The sequence below is a fragment of the Sciurus vulgaris genome (assembly GCF_902686455.1).
Source record: "Sciurus vulgaris genome assembly, chromosome: 1".
In the NCBI taxonomy this organism is placed as follows: Eukaryota; Metazoa; Chordata; class Mammalia; order Rodentia; family Sciuridae; genus Sciurus; species Sciurus vulgaris.
In genome coordinates this window covers 65,679,640-65,697,092 of record NC_136461.1, presented here as the reverse complement: position 1 = coordinate 65,697,092, position 17,453 = coordinate 65,679,640, and the positions used below count along the sequence as shown (strand labels likewise).

Here is a 17,453-nt window from a genome sequence, read left to right as displayed (position 1 = left end):
TCTACTAACATAACTTCGGTTAACTGACTTATTTTGGGTCTTGCACAAATGGATACATTCGTTTTTTAGGTTATCCCAAAGACTGCAGCATACATTTCTCTCACTCTTAAGACCAGCAATGGGAAAAGTATTTTTTTAGATTAATTCACAGAGAAGACAAAAATGCCACAAAGTTGGAAAAGTTCATTTTACCTCATTTTGTTAACTAAATGGAACGAGTTTGGGAAAAAGAATAAAAAACGTTGTGAGATATTCAAGTACAAACAGAATGACTTGTAAAACTCCCTAATTTGTCTCTGGAACTACTACTACTATCAATGCAGACTACATAAACTATGCTAAGTTCTGAAAAATGTCTGAAATCATTTGGGAAATAAATTAATAGAACTTGCCACACTCCCCCAAAAAGAATCAGCTAGTTACAGAGATGACAATCAGAACATGACCTTACATTTGAGTACACACAGATGAATGGGAAAAACCATTTCAGAAGCCACAAAATCAATTCCGGGCAGAAACGCATGTTAATTATAAGGACCCTCAACAAAACTGGTCAGGGGACATACCACTATGATATCAATTTTGATTAACACTGAATTTTATGAACAAACGCGTTTTCGAAGGATAACGGGCAGTCATTGTCAGTCTGCTCATTCACACTAAGTTAAAAACACGGAAATCAGTTCGATAACTAATAGACTTCCAACCTCAACTCATCCCCAATTGTGATAAAACTCCAAAATCTTGACAGTCTAAAAGTAAATACAGGGGCGCTTTACTACCCTGAAAATCATGCTGGGTTTCCACTAAGCCAGGCAGGAGTTTCAGAAGCATAGCCGCACGGCGTCCCGGGCGCGCTTCCCTCAGGCACTCTCCCGGCCGCAGTGCTCTCGAGACACTGTTGCGTTGCCGTCACGCCCCTCGGCGTCAAGCCCTTCCTCACCGATAGATAGACTAACCCTCGGCGGAAATTTCTTCCGCACTACCTTCCTGAGGCAGCGGCAGGGTGAGCAACAATAACTCCTTTTTCTTCCAGCTTTCTGCAACCCAAACTCAAGAAGCTGTCACCAGCGCCCAGTCGTACCCACCAACCCGAAATAACAATCACCCAGCCTCACCCCAACAACGCGCGGAAGGAGGCGCCAAGATAAACATATTCCGCGAAACCTTAAGGCCCCGTTCTCGCGACGCTCTCTGCCGCTCTCTCTCTCTCAGCCCCACCCCCACAGCAGTACGTCCCCTCAGAAACATTCGCGGGATTTCCGTCTTTCAGTCTCAGCCCCTTTACGGCACGATGGTCGCGCAAGAAGGGGATAGAACCATCGACGGCCGCCATTTTCTTCCTTCTTAGCAGTTAGCTGAGAGGAGTCTGTGAGAAGAAGCGGTAGCGGCTCCGTAGTGTCGTCATGGCAGACTATTCAACAGTGCCTCCACCCTCCTCTGGGTCAGCTGGTGGTGGTGGTGGCGGGCGGCGGTGGTGGAGGAGTTAACGATGCTTTCAAAGATGCGCTGCAGGAAGAGCCCGGCAGGTAAGTCGGGATCGCGCGGCGGGTTCCCGAAAGCCCACGGCAATTGGCCTGCTGGCTGTGTAGGCCGCTATCTCTTCCAGCGTGAGGAAGGGGAAAGAGGTGCTCTTCCTGGACAAAATGTGAGAAGATTCACGTTTTCCCTACGTTGATTATAGCGACCGGAGACCAGAACTCAAGTTTGTGTTCTTAGCGTTGGAATCCCAACGCATGGTACTCAGATGGCATTAAGTCTCGCCTAGTTCTGCAGTACTAGCACTTCCCCAACAAGTTAGCGCAGCCTCTCCTTTCCCTCAGGATGAATGTCTTTTACACGGTACGAAGCGCGCGTAGTTTTTACACAATAGGATGGAAGGTTCTGGTAATGAGTTGGGAACGGGTAGAGTCCGTCTACAGAAGTCTCACGTAGTAAGGGAAGGGATTTGTCATTAAAGCAGTCGTTTCAGCTTCCAGCTCCTTTGCGCTCTGCCTCGAAATTAAAGGAGCTTCGGTAACATTCACCTTCACATCTACAAGGAAGCGATTCAAGAGAGTACCCTTCCTTTGGGCGGGATTTGTGTGTGAGTTCTTCCTCCTTTCTCAAGATGGCCTCAGGCCCATTATACCCGAGGTTTCAATTTGAATCTGCCTCTCTCTGTCAGAGTCGTAAATTGACCAGACCTCTTTGTATTACGTAGGTGCGTGCATAGCCCTGAAGGCATTTCTTTCCCAGGGTAAAAAAAAAAAACCGTTTTTAAAAAATGGTTTATGTGCTCCCGGAACCTGGAAGATTTCTTAACTTGAATGTTAACTTTTCCAATATCCTTGATACGCTTGTACTTTAAAATATGTGATGTTGGTATGGTCTAGTTTGTAAGCTACAGTCGAAATCTTACTTTAGTTATATAGTAGGTGCTGGCATTTTAGAGTAGTGTCAAGCGAACGGTAAGTGAAAACCAGTTTTGATTGTATTAGGAGTTGACTTAGTTTTTACCCACCAGGCGGATTGAGTCAAAAATCAAAATCCACTCGGAAGGCTGAGTCAGGAGGATCGCGAGTTCAAAGCCAGCCTTAGCAAAAGCGAGGCGCTAAACAACTTTGAAACCCTGTCTCTTAAGTAAAATACAAAATAGGGCTGGGGATATGACTCTGTTGCCCTCTGCCCCTGAGTTCAATCCCCAGATTCCCCCAGCCCCCCAAAAGTCAAAATCTTTAGGAACACATTAAAATGTACCTGTTGATTATTAACCAAAGTATTGGGAGTAGTCAACAAAAGTTCATCATTAATACTAGTTGTGCATTTGTAAAACTTCTGAACATTGTTTAAAACAGTAGAAACATTCATGTAGCAGACAGAAACTGTTAGGTTTTAGATTAGTTTGGATTGGAAGACATCAGTCTTTATTAAACTTGCATATTGTATCACACTGTTCATAGATGTAGGGGTTTTGTACTTGGTGCTGGGGATCTAAGGCCTCATACATGGCTGGGCAAGGGCCCTATCATTGAACTACATCTCCAGCCAGATACTGGAAATTATTTTAGTATGCGAATTGGGTTCTCACTTTTAGGAAGCTTGATATAGTCAAAAGAACCAAATGCAAATAACAGAATTGCCAGAATTAATGCTTTTCATTAATAAAGAGTGTAGACAAAATATGGACACTTAATTCTTCAACTTGATCTAATAAAGCATTTCTGCTGAGTCAGAAACGTACAGGATACCAGGAAAGGGTGTCTAACTGCCTAATGGGTGTTATTCAGGCATTGGAGAATGAGTTGGCCAATAGAGAAAAGCAGCATGTGCAGAAGTATGAGAATTTGGGGAATGGTCAGAACCCAAGAGTTACTAGAGCATAATATTGAGTGGGGCAAGGCGAATGGAAAGAGTGAGAAAATACAGATGAATCCAGGTTTTGATAGACTTTGGGTTGCTAACAAGCTGATTATGGTAATAAGGAAATGGTGGTGTAATACTGCAGGTGTCCATACATCTGCGCATTTCAAGTGTATGACATGAACTCCATCAAGACCTTGCCCATAGTTGATACTCAGTACTTATTGAATCAAATCAGTGAATTAAAAGTTATCAAATTTTGTTTTGACAATGATTATGTTCTTTAAAATGCATGTTACTGGCTATGTCACATCCTAGGACTACAGAGGTTGTATGCCTTGTTCTTCCAGGCATGTTTTTCACAAGTAGAATGCAACTATGTTTGATCCAGGTGCATTTTTAAAATCAAATATTTGTGGACCATGCTTTAAATTTGAATCACACAATATGCTAGTTTGTCTTAATAACAAGCAATTTGTTAAGACTATGCTACATATTAAGCTCTGAGCTAAACATCTTGATTCATTTAATTTTTGCAGTCATCCCACAAGGTAGGTATAGAGACTATTTTACCATTTCATTATATGCAGATGTGGTAAATGAGGCACAGGAGTTAAGAAAATTTGATAAGGACACAAAAAGTTCTAGAAAGAAGTAGAATCAGATCTATAACTTCACCCAAAAGCCTAAGAGAGGTGAGAGGCATGTGGTGGGCTTAAAATTGGCATTTAGGTAGTTTACTTATCTTCTAAGAATTGGCTTTTTAAAAAAAAACTAAAAGCAAGTGGTATGACTGACTAATCTATTGCATTTCCTATCAACTTCACAATTCCTGGATTTGAGAGAGGGCCAGAGCAGAAGGTGGGAAATGCTTAAAATATACGTATATGTATGAAAGCACAGAAAACTATTGACTCATTCATGGAGTAGAATATGGTCCAAATAGAAAGTGTGTATTATTTAGTGTTTTTATTAGTGCTTTTTATATATATATATATATATATGTATGTATGTATGTATATGTGTGTATATAAAATAGTGGAGTTCAGTTTGACATTCATACAGTCATGGAATATAATTTTTGTATTTCAATTCCTTATGCTTCCACTTTCCCTTCCCTCCTCCCTCTCACTGTTCCCCTTTACACTACTGGTCTTCTATTTATTTATTATATACTTGAATTATTTTTGTATATTAAAATCAAAGTAAGAAGTTGCCCACACTTGATCTATGTCTAATAAGAATTGAGTATTGTTTTAGTCAGCTGTTTCACTTCTGAGACTAAAAGGATCTGACCAGCACAGTTATAGAGGAGGAAGAGTTTATTTGAGGGCTCAGTTTCAGAAGTCTTAATCCATCAAAGGCCCCTTCCATTCTTCAGGGCTAGGGGTGAGGCAGAACATCATGGCAGAAGAGTGTGGCAGCGGAAATCAGCTCACTTCATTAGGAAGCATACAGAGAGAGAGAGAGTGTCTCCAGTGTCCAGATACAAAATATATACCCCAAAGCCATGCCTCAATTCCAGTTCTCTTCCAGCTACATCCTACCACTTCAGTTACCACTCAGTTAATCCCTCTCAGGGGATTAAAACACTGATTGGGTAGAGAATTTTACAACTAAATCATTTTTCCTCTGAACGTTCTTGCATTGTCTCACACGTGAGCTTTGGGGGACACCTCATATCCAAACCATAAGTATATCAGGAAGTTGGTTTCTAGGAATTATTTCTTTTAAATTAACCCTGTTTGTAGTAACCTAGAAAATGTATTTGATCAAATCTGTTAATCTTTATACTAAGATCTCTTAATGTCTTTACCTACTGTCAATTTTTGAGAATTTTTTTTTTTTAGTTGCAATATTTTTATTTATTTATTTTTATGTGGTGCTAAGGAGCAAACCCAGGGCCTCACGTGTGCTTTGCGAACACACTACCACTGAGTCACAACCCCAGCCCAATTTTTGAGATATTACTGGTTCTTTTGAGTGAACGAAGTAGGAACTATTCATTTTCAAGTGGATAGTTGTAGAACTATTCAGCGATTAAAACTATTCAGTAAATAAGGTATAAGTAAGTAGCCTTTCTCTGAAGTTCCTTAAAGTTCAAGGATTGTGGCTTTGCAAATTCAGAGCTTTTGTAAATCCCAGTTAATGTATTTAAGTTCTTAAAGAACATTTTAAGTACTAAATGTTTTGATACCTGAAGAGTTCAAGTGTGATTAGGGAAACTTTGAGGAAGGAAATAAGATAAATTATATGTATCATGCATTTTAATAATAATGCTTTGTGTAGTAGGTATTTGCATTTACAGATGAGGAAGAGGGAGATCTAGGAAACTGGAAAGTATAGTTATTAAATGAGTTATGACACATACGGGGTTTAAGTAATCCATATTTGATTTAAGACCCCAGGTCCTTGAATATCTCCAGTGTCCAGATTATATCCAAATGTGAAGCAGTTGGAGTAGTTCTTTTAATCTCACTTCAGGATCTCTTGGGAATTTCAGTCACCAAAAGTTTGATTGTCTTTAATATTTTTTAACTTGGATGATTTCAGACACCAAGTTAAATGATATAATAAACCTTCATAAGTCCATCACATATCTTTGATAATGAACATAATACCTGGTATTGTGGAGTTAGACCTTTGCTGGTAAAAATAGTTCCATTTCCCTTTTCATAGAAAAACGCAATAAATACTATGCCCTGTTTGCGACTCCAAGCTCATACTTCTTGTATGGTGTTTGTTTAGTCAAATACAATTATTTGTCCCACTCCACTCCTTTTGCACCACCATCAACCCCCCCCCCCCCCCCCCCCCCCCCCCCCGTGCTGGGGATTGAACCCAGAACCTTATGCTTACAAGGCAAGCACTCTACCAACTGAGCTATCTCCCCAGCTCAACAATCCATCATTTTTGTTGTTGTTGTTTTGTTTTTACAGGGCTGGGGGTTGAACCCAGGGCCTTGTGCTTGAGAGGCAGGCACTCTGCCAACTGTGCTGTATCCCCAGCCCTAACAATTGATCATTTAAGAGGAAAGTGGCTGCTGCTTCTTTTTGGCACCAGAGATTGAGCCTGGGGGTGCTTAACCACTGGGCCACATCCCCAGCCATCTTTTTATTTTGAGACAGAGTCTTGCTAAGTTGCTTAGGGTCTGGCTAAGTTGCTGAGGCTGGCGTTGAACTTAAGATCCTCTACCTTAGCCTACTTAGCCACTGGGATTACAGGCATTCACCATCACAAGGGCTGTGACTTTTTTTAAAGAATTTATATATTATTTTTAGTTGTAGGTGACACAATACCTTTTTTTTTTTTTTTTTTTTTTTTAATGTAGTGCTGAGGATTGAACCTTGCACTGAACCACCACCCTAGCCCAGGAAAGTGACTTTTAAACAGAATTATGGTTCTATAGCTAAGATTTTCTTAGACTAGAGCTCCCCAGGCTCCTCCTGCATGTATTCTTAGAACAATATTGTCCAGTGAAAATACAATTCAAGCTCCCGTATTTTGTTTGGCTCACCACACACAGAACATTATCCTTTTCGTGTATGTTTAATATAAACTTTTTAGATGCTTTGTATTCTTCACATTGGTTGCAGTTTTTCAGTATCCAAGTGTGTATTTTATACTTAAAGAGCATGTCAGTTTGGACTGGCCACAATTTAAGTACTTGGTAACCACATGTGGCTAGAAACCATTTAAAACACCATAGTACCTGGAGTCTTAGAAGTAGTCACATGCTCTGTGATCACATTTTTTGAAGTTATGGGAGAAAGCTATGGAAAAGATAGCATTAGGATCCAGATTTTCTTCAAAACTAGTTTTTCTTCTAAAGATAACTAATTGCAGCTACTTTGATAATTCTATGGAAGCTTCATTTCAGACCATGATTGTTAACTCCATGAAGTATTAATAGTAGTGATAAATTGAACTGTAGTTTTAGTTTGCCTTTGTATCAAGTGAATTTTCTTTTGTGATACTGAATAATATATACTAATTGTGTTGCTATCCTTGGTAATGGTGTGCTTTTGTTTTTTAAGATTGCAGCAAAAATTGGGGGTGATGCTGGTACATCATTAAATTCAAATGACTATGGTTATGGGGGACAAAAAAGACCTTTAGAAGATGGAGGTAAGTTACAGCCATAAGTAATTTTAATTGTTTAGAGAGTATTTAATTGAAGTTATTTTCAATATTTTTCAGTATTGAGTCACTTTTATTGTAATATGGTTCTTAAAATTGTAAGATTTATATTAGCTTTCAAGAGGTAATGAGGGAAGGGAGACCTAGACAAGGTAGGTAAAATTTGAATCAACCAGAAAGTTTTCTTAGTAGAAAACCAGTTGATTTTCCCTCTTAGGATTGTGCCAGATTGACAGTTTGCACAGACTTCTTGTTAATTCTGCAAACAAAACTATAAATGATTTAGGAAACACTTCACTGTTTTTTCTCATATGTGAATGAATTTTTATATCTGTATTTTCATTATTTTACTATTTTAGGTTTCATTTTACAGGTTAAGGTTGCTGTAGTTTGCTATTCCAGTGTGTTTTGTTGAAGGTTATACCATTTTTATGTTACTTTGTGTTTCAGGTTTAGTTTTTAATGTGGATTAAATTATTGGATTTACAGTGCTTTATATTTTTAAAAAATAATTGTTGAAGCTTCTGAACTTAGAAGTCTGAACATATTTTTTTGTTTTAGGTTTGGTATATATAAATTTTGATACACTTTCTTTGGCCCTTTTTCTTTTTTTTTTTTTTTTTCTTTTTAAGGAGGATTCTGACCGAGCCTATGAATGTATTTGTAACTTTTGACCAGGAGTACTTGGTTTCCTCATATTTAAGTGTCTTTCATATTTATAGTGAGGTTTTTAATATTTAAAAAAATGAGCTAATGATGCTTCAGATGTTGTATGTAATGTATTCTTTTTATTTTATGTGTAGATGGCTCTTGGACAAGTCCGAGCAGTACAACACACTGGGAGGGAATGCCCTCTCCTTTTAAAGGCAGGAATTTTTATTTATTACCTGTGTTTAGTATGTAAACGTGAAATAAACCAGTGGATTCTTAAATGGACACAAATATGTTTTGGATTGTGTCTGAATTTTTGCTGCACAACAGTCTTTATTTTATGTTTAATCATTTAAGTTTGAAGGGGGGAGGAGAATATAGTTCAATCGTCTGTAGGTTGTCTATTGTAAGGTATGCATTATATTTATCTCTAATGAATTTAGATAAAGGTAGTCATGTAGTTGCCTTGAGTTCTGAAGTTCTACACAGTGAAATGTTTAGAGTTAACAAAATAGTTTAGATTGAGATTGCCTTGTAATGTGATTTTTTTTCCTTTTTGACTCTAGTTTTGTGGTCACTGTCAAATACACTCCACTTTTGATAAGTCAGATTTTGACATTTTGATAGTTCATCATCCCCGCACCCAGTCTTCAGTTCCTACAGTGGAAGCATCATTAGCCTTTAGCATATGGTATTTTGCTAGTAATGGAGATACTTTGTCTTGTATCATTCTAAGGTGTTTTAACATACATTAAAGTCAGTGATTTGATACAATGAAAGATTTTTTTTTTTAATGTCTGTGCATTTTTTTTAAACACAAAGATAATGAAAGACTGTAGTTTTTTTTTTTCTTTAGATTATTGGGAGTAGGTTGAGTTTTGGCAGTTTTGGTTCAAGTAATAAACCATTCTACCAGATTTTCAATAAATGTTTATAACAATATTTATTCTTGGCGGGGGAGCTTTGTCCTTATTGGCAAAAATTAAAAGACTCTTAATTTTACAGATCAACCAGATGCTAAGAAAGTTGCTCCTCAGAATGACTGTAAGTATTTATTTTAAGCTGGGTTAAAAGTACCTGAATTTTAATATTGAGGACTTGTTCCTATTTTTAGTGGATATTTTTGAGGTTGGTTGGTCTTTTAGGATGTGAAGCCTGAATTCTCTTATAAATATATACCTTTCTTTCCTTTATATTCCTTTTAGCAGTCCTTGTGGCTAATATATATAAAGATTGATTCTCATTTTATTTAACTATTTCTTAATCTATGCTTGTATCACTTGAATGAGGAAAGTTTTGTGCTTCTTTACTAATACATTTGTCCTTTCACTGGTTTTCTCATCAATGTTAATGTTGATTTAAATCATCTATGTAAAATTTTATTCTCTGCAGAATGTTTTTGAATCAGGGAAAGTTTGAAATGTCTGATTTGATTGTTAAATATATAAGTAAACTTAAATTTTGAATTTTTATTTAATTTTTTGGTAGCTTTTGGAACACAGTTGCCACCGATGCATCAGCAACAAAGGTATAGTCAAAAGCTTTTTTAAAATAACTTTGCAAGTGTGAGTTGAACTATATATACAAAGACAAATTAATGTCTAATGAATATATGTCAACATAGTTTTTTGCATTTGTGGTTCTTTTCCCTCCATTGGGAAGATGACACAAAAGGACAGGTTTGTTTGTTTGTTTGTTTTCCCAAGAGATGCATTTGAGACTTGAGAAAACAGGTGGAACTGGTTACATTTTAGTGAATTAAAATATAAGTGAATTAAATTATCAGATGACTTTTCCTGAGCTACATCATAACTCCTTTGCAGTTCATGCCTTTAGACTGTTCAGTTCACCATCTCTTCCTCACTTAATAAGTATTACCTTATTTAAGATTCTTAATTTAACTACACTACACAAAGAATAAGACTATATTTTGGCCAAAAATATGTGCTTGAATCTTAGATTAAGCCATTAGGAGGCATTAGACTTGATATTTATAGATTACCTTCTTTCTTTGAAGGAAATTTTTAGTTATTCTTATTTCTTAGCAGATCTGTAATGACAGAAGAATACAAAGTTCCAGATGGAATGGTTGGATTCAGTAAGTAACTTAATATACAAAGTTTTGAAAACATAAAGCATACGCTGTAATATTTCAGCAAATAATTTTCTTTCTTTTTTTTTTTTAACTAGTAATTGGCCGAGGAGGTGAACAGATATCACGCATACAACAGGAATCTGGATGCAAAATACAGATAGCTCCTGGTAATGTTGTTCTCGGGTATTTTAAAAGTGACTAGAAAAAGTGTATATACTTTTTAAAATTTGCTAGTTATAATGGTGCAACTTGTTAGTATTTTCTTGACCTAAAATTTTCTTTGATTTTTAGATAGTGGTGGCCTTCCAGAAAGGTCTTGTATGTTAACTGGAACACCTGAATCTGTCCAGTAAGTATGAAAATCTTAAAAGTCTATTTACAGTAATAATCTGAAGACTCTGAACTTTGTCTTTGCTCTTTACTACTGCTTCTACACCATTGTCTTCCTGTCCCCTTCCCTGAAATTTAACTTTTCAAAGTTTATACCTCATCTTTCTTGATTAGGGTTTACTAGCTGAGCTATGGAATACAAAAAGTGACTAAAACCAATTTTGTATCTACTCCAGGTTCTACTTTGGGGCCTGGATCAAAATATATACTACCATGCTGACTGGCGTTATATAAAACTCAAGCATTAAGCTCAAGTAGATTTCTCTGGTTCCATTCATTCTTTCACTCTTGTTCAAGGCTCTTTGAAATTATATCAGTTCCCCATTTTCAAATCTTCAGCATCTAACCCCTTCTTTCGCACTGAAGCACATTTCACAAGAACATAGAAACAAATGATGAGGAAGTTTTCTACCTCATTTTACCACTTAAACTTACCACACTTCATTTCTACTCTATATGCACAGTCCTCAGATATTGCTTGCCTTTGTATTCTGTACCTAAGACTAACTCTTCCTACTTAAATAGGATATTATCTCTGCAATTCAACTTTCTTCTGCATTAGTACTTTTAAAAGATAATTTCTAATATAATATAAACATGTTTGAAAGTCTCTCCTTCTTAACAAAAACATCTTTGAAGCCAACATTGTATTTCTCTACCCAGCAAAGTCCCTTAAAAGAGTTGCTGTACTTAGCTTATCATGTACCCATTTCATTTTCTCTTGAACTCATTCATTGATTCCAACCATTCTGCTAAAATTTCTTTTTCCAACCTTACAGTCTGCCACCATATCCTTCAGCCTGTCAGCACTGTTTGACAGAGTGGTCCTACTTGAAATACTAGATTTATTTGATTTTTGAGGCACCAACTTACCTGACTGGCCTTCTTAGTTTTCCTTATTTGTTCTGCTTTAACTTCTAGGCCTTGAAACATGGAAATGCCCCCAAAATACAGTCCTCATACAATATATTGATGCATACTCAATAGATGACTTCACTTAATCTGTCAATTCCATATGATAGGGATTGGAGTTACGGCTCAGTGGTAGAGCCCTTGCCTGGCATGTATGAGGCACTGGGTTCAATCCTCAGCACCCCATATAAATAAATTAAATTTTAAAAAGATCCATTGACAACTAAAAATAAAAATTTTTTAAATTCATGTGTTAAATGAATTTATAAACCATGAGTTTTACATACTCAAGCATTTTCAGTCTGAATCTCTTTCCTAAATAGACTGAAATACCTAGCTGCTTATCTAGTATCTCCACTTGAATATACCTTAGGTATGTCCAAATTTATTTTATTGTATTTGGTTAGGAATTGAACCGAGGGCCTCATACAGGCTAAGCATATGCTGTGTCAGTGAGCTACATGCCCAGTCCCAGATACCTCTAACTTTGGATTGTTAAAAAACAGAATTCTTGCCAGGAGTGGTGGCCTATAATCCCACTGACTTGAGAAACTGGGGCAGGAGGATTTCAAATTTGAGGCCACCCTCAACAACTTAGCAAGAGGCACTAAGCAATTTAGCAAGACACTGTCAAAAAACAGGGTTGGGTTGTGACTCAAAGGTTAAGTACCTCTGGGTTCAATCTCTGGTACCAAAAAAACTTGATATCCAAGAGTTTGTTGTTGTTTTTTAAATACTGGGGATTAGCCCAGGGGTGCTTTACTACTGATTCACATCTCCAGCCCTTTTGTTTTTTTGAGACAGAGTCTCACTAAGTTGCTGAGGCTGGCTTTGTAATCCCGAGTTGCTGGAATTTCAGTTGTGTGCCACCATGTCCAGCTCTCCAAGTTGATTTTTTTATTTCATTCATATCATCTTATTATATGACCACTCTTGAAATTTTCATGCTTTATTTATCCATAAACAACTCTTGGTCATTATTCTTTCATGATTTATTCAGAATCCATCCTCTTTCTTGCAGTCATCTATACACTACCACTCTGGGTGCCATTTGTCTACCTATGCTACACCATGTCTTCATTCTTAAGGCCTCCTTTTACTGTTTTGTATGAAATAGTACCATTGCATGTGTACACATATGCTTACATTCTCTTTTTCCTGCTTTGATTTTCTTTATAGCAACCAACAAATGATGTTATTTATTTGATATATGCTATTTTATGGATTTAATGTAGTTAGGCCAAATATAAGTGAACAAAATTATGGTTTTAAAATGTAAATGGGCAGGGATATAACTCAACTTAGAGGTTCTGCTTCATTATACCTTAGGCCTTTGGTTTAATCCCCAGGACCAAAGAAAATTAAATTTTGGGGGGGAATTAACTAAATTCTGAGAGAACACTTACTGAAAATTTTTGGACTGTTCTCAAAAATAAAAATTGCATATTTATAAGATTTATTACTTTGTGGTGACCCACACCTGTAATTACAGGTACACAGACAGCGTAGAAAGAAAGATTGCAAGTTCATAGCCAGACTTGGCACCTTAATGAAACCTTTCTTCAAAAAAAGCGAGGTGGAATGTAGCTCAGGAATAGTCTTTCTTCCCAGGTGAAGGAAGAAAACAAAGAAACAAGATTTTATTTCCAAGTCTTAGTCTTGGATCTTTGGCAGTTTTTATAACTAAAAGCATAGTTAAATAACTTTAAATACCTATTAGAATAGGATTACTTGACAATATTATCTCTGTCTTTGGGCATGCCAACTTCATTATTTGAATATGAATTTAACAGATCAGCAAAACGGTTACTGGATCAGATTGTTGAAAAAGGAAGACCAGCTCCTGGATTTCATCATGGCGATGGTCCCGGAAATGCAGTTCAAGAAATCATGATTCCAGCTAGCAAGGCAGGATTAGTTATTGGAAAGGGAGGAGAGACTATTAAACAACTTCAGGTATGATCATATTGTAAAATGTGAAAGCTTTTAATCTATTTTGAAGCCATTTTTTTTTTCTTTTCCCCTTTTATTAATTCATGGGATTTTTATGATTTTAACAGGAACGGGCTGGAGTTAAAATGGTTATGATTCAAGATGGGCCTCAGAACACTGGTGCTGATAAACCACTTAGGATTACAGGCGACCCATACAAAGTTCAAGTAAACTTCACTTTATCCTTCATAAAGGGGTTGGATGGGTTTAGGCAAAACATGCACAAATAATTAAAATGTTTTAAGGCCTGCTTTTTAAATTGATTTTTTTCCCCCTACCTTAGCAAGCCAAGGAAATGGTGTTAGAGTTAATTCGTGATCAAGGTGGTTTCAGAGAAGTCCGAAATGAATACGGATCAAGAATAGGAGGAAATGAAGGGATTGATGTAAGTAAAGACACTCAATCAGAAATGATTGTATGCTAATCCATAAATACAAATGGTGTTTTTCCTGTTGGGGGTTAGATGACTTACTTTAATGGTGTATCCATTTTTTACTTTATACTTCACCAGAGTGTGTTTTGTTTCTTGTTATTCTATTTGATACATACATAGCATATATCCTTTTATGATTTGATGCAGATTAATTTGGGGGAATTTTTTTTTTAATACTTAGTCTTCTTTGCATAAGGTTCCCATCCCAAGATTTGCTGTTGGTATTGTAATAGGAAGAAATGGAGAGATGATCAAAAAAATACAGAATGATGCTGGTGTTCGAATTCAGTTTAAGCCAGGTGAGTACATATATTTAATCTTCTAAGTATTGTTAGCACATTTAATTGATTTTATACACATTTAATGTTTAATTTCAATTTGTTTCAAAGATGATGGAACAACACCTGATAGAATAGCACAAATAACAGGACCGCCAGACCGATGTCAACATGCTGCAGAAATTATTACAGACCTTCTTCGAAGTGTTCAGGTTTGATAGAAATATTTCGTCATTGGAGAAGTATTTTTCTTCATATCTAAAAGTACCCCTTATATTTTATATCACAGTCTGCTTGATATTACTTGATTAATCGCTGGAAAATGTAAACTGCTTTAATGGAGTAACCTCTTGGAGCAGGAAGAATTGCTACATAAGTGCCCTCTCTTATTCACCCCAATATCATAAAATAACAAGTTATTATTTATTATTTTTGTCAAGTTATTTCTGAAGTTATCTCTAAATTATTGGTTTAGTAATAGAGAGTTGGGAGATTTTGTCATAGAAAGAAGTGTTCATTTCTATACTGACTTTTTATCTTTTCCCTCCTTAGGCTGGTAATCCTGGTGGACCTGGACCTGGTGGTCGAGGAAGAGGTAGAGGTCAAGGCAACTGGAACATGGGACCACCTGGTGGTCTGCAGGAGTTTAATTTCATTGTGCCAACTGGGAAGACTGGATTAATAATAGGAAAAGGCAATGTATTTAAAAATTTTTAATATATGACACGACTTAGTTTTTCTGGATACTGTTTCTGATGCTGTTGTAAACAGGTGGCAGTGATTTTTCTCTTAGGCTGTATTTTAATAGAAGAGTGTTTATGTTAACATAATAACTGAAACAAATGAAGTATATTATGTGTACTTACAGAAAAGAGTGGGGTTTGAATTTGTTGGCTCCTAGAGAGAGGAGAACCAAGAATTGATTAGTGTAAGAAACTTGACTCAAAAAGTGATTTGAATGGGTTTCTTTGTTTCTTGGTTCATTTTGCCTTTCCTGAATTACATATTTTAAAAAAAAAAAAAAGTTTAGAAATATATTTTTTTTTGCATTGCTTAAAACAACATATTCAAACCAATAATTTGGTAAGTTATAATACATATTAAGTTGTATATAATTTTAAGTGAACTTTAATACAGTTTAGAAACATGAGATGCTTCATGTAACTGAAATGTAGAATAAATGAAAATCCTACTAGAATATTGTCAAGATAGGGTAGTGGCCAAAAAATTTTTTATGACCTATTTGTGACCATTTTCTTTTAAATAGTGTGTCTTATATCCTTTGAACCTTTAGGGAAATTACTGTCTTTTGACTTTAGGAGGTGAAACCATAAAAAGCATAAGCCAACAGTCTGGTGCAAGAATAGAACTTCAGAGAAATCCTCCACCTAATGCAGACCCTAATATGAAATTATTTACAATTCGTGGCACTCCACAGCAAATAGACTATGCTCGGCAACTCATAGAAGAAAAGATTGGTGTGAGTATAAACTTCTAATATATAAGATCTGTTATTTAAGTAAAGCATTAATTCAGATGCATCATTAAAAAAATGTACCATTTCTAGTCTGAAGTGTAGGTTTCCTGATGATAAAAGGTGTCCACCAATAAAAATAACCTAATTAAATATACAATTAAAGGTGCTTACAACTTCCTTACATTTGGGTGTACTCAGATAAGAGCTGCTTTACCTGCAGACATAATGTTAGTATTGGTGGAGGATTGTAGAACATGGTTGAAGAGAGTTATGAGAATTCAGTGTTTATAAAGGTCTTAGGTATACCCATGCCTGGTGAGGCAAAAAAGATGAATTAGATGCATCTTCCACTTTATTGCACAAGTTTATGTGGCTTTTAACTGGATCACAATCATAGAGTTTTTAAAATAAAGACTACTTGAATGTTTCCAACCCCTACACATAACATACACAGGGAATCCTAATTCTAAACCTATAGGATAGGGCCCAGCATCTAATTTTACAAAGATGTTTTGGGTGATTCTGTGCATAGTGAATTCTGCTAACTTTTCTGGTGGTAGAACAAAAACGTGTAAAGAACCTTGACTGTGCTTTTTTAAATGTGGTAAATACTGTTTTACTTTTCTTTTTTTTTTTTTCTTTTTAATTAAAAAGTAACATAAGATGTGAGGGAGCATCTTAAATTATTAGAAGTTCTTAGGAAGATTCTCCTTGACAATTACCCTGCTGAGTAGGGTGCAGAAGTTTTGAGACTCTCTGCTTGGGAAGAAAAAAAGATGTACAAAGATAAAACATTTTATAGCAATGTACATGAACATTGTTAAGTTCTGTGGTATGGATAATTGTATTCTAAAAATGAAGAAAATATTTGTGGACTCAGTAATAAAAGAGGTTTGCTGCCACAGCAGAAAAATGAATTAGTACGTTATAGTTTTTTATTTTACTAACCTAGCAGGCATGAGTCATGATTTCTGTTGGATTCATGGAGAAACACAAGTTTAGAAAGAAAACAGTTTTGTATAGTGATTAAGAGCATGAGCCCCATTTAGACTGATTTAAACATTGCATCTGTATATATGTACTGAAACATAACACGATGCCCCATTAATAGATGAAATTATGTTTTTATGTATCAGTTTAAAAAGTTTTTTTAAGTAATAAAACTGAGCATGATACTAGAGTCAGGCTACCTGGATTAAAAGTCCTGTGTGGACTTAAGAAGTTATTCTGTGTTTCATTTTGCTCCTATGAAATGAATGTAACATCTGGTTCATACAACTGTAGGGCTTGAGTATGTTTCACTTAAGAATGCCTGGAGTTTAGTCCTATAAAATGTTTCCCTTTTTTCTTTTAACTATTTGGACTGGACATGAGGGATGACAGCAATTAAAGAGTTAGAGGCAAGTTAATAAGGGGCTTAAAAGGTCATGAAACAGTTTCCATGTTTCTTAGAAAGTTAACCAAATGTAATTAATGCATTTTGTCCAAAATGTCACATGAGTTAGTGTTAACTGAGAAAGGAGTGTCTTAGGCAGTTAAGTCAAAATGTCTTTGTAAGTTGACTTATCAAAAAAGAAATAGCAGGGACTGGAGATATAGCACAGTGGGTAGAGTGCTTGCCTTGCAAGCATAAGGCCCTGGGTTCAATCCCCAGCACCACAAAAAAAAAAAAAAAAAAAGAAAGAAAAAGAAAGAAAAGAAAGAAATAGGCTAAACATTAATTATCATCTGGTACAATAAGGA

At 36.1% G+C, this 17,453-nt stretch overlaps 1 protein-coding gene across 19 annotated transcripts in view; it reads left to right on the top strand.

Annotated features, from left to right (window-relative positions):
* FUBP1 (far upstream element binding protein 1) overlaps window positions 1-17,453 on the top strand; it is a 71,735-nt gene that overhangs the window by 36,082 nt on the left and 18,200 nt on the right. For 8 of the 19 annotated variants that reach the window (XR_013763487.1, XR_013763488.1, XR_013763489.1 and 5 more), the window contains exons 2-15: window positions 7,380-7,470; window positions 8,286-8,348; window positions 9,139-9,177; window positions 9,622-9,661; window positions 10,179-10,231; window positions 10,324-10,395; window positions 10,520-10,577; window positions 13,324-13,486; window positions 13,591-13,689; window positions 13,806-13,907; window positions 14,152-14,254; window positions 14,345-14,445; window positions 14,786-14,927; window positions 15,553-15,713. Coding sequence is in view for 15 of the 19 variants with exons in the window: in XM_079137900.1 (XP_078994026.1) it covers window positions 7,380-7,470; window positions 8,286-8,348; window positions 9,139-9,177; window positions 9,622-9,661; window positions 10,179-10,231; window positions 10,324-10,395; window positions 10,520-10,577; window positions 13,324-13,486; window positions 13,591-13,689; window positions 13,806-13,907; window positions 14,152-14,254; window positions 14,345-14,445; window positions 14,786-14,927; window positions 15,553-15,713 (1,287 nt within the window). In the remaining 4 variants the exon portion in view is untranslated. The remainder of the gene's footprint in view (window positions 1-7,379; window positions 7,471-8,285; window positions 8,349-9,138; window positions 9,178-9,621; window positions 9,662-10,178; window positions 10,232-10,323; window positions 10,396-10,519; window positions 10,578-13,323; window positions 13,487-13,590; window positions 13,690-13,805; window positions 13,908-14,151; window positions 14,255-14,344; window positions 14,446-14,785; window positions 14,928-15,552; window positions 15,714-17,453) is intronic. The other 11 variants (XM_079137901.1, XM_079137909.1, XM_079137897.1 and 8 more) reach the window with 3 other exon arrangements.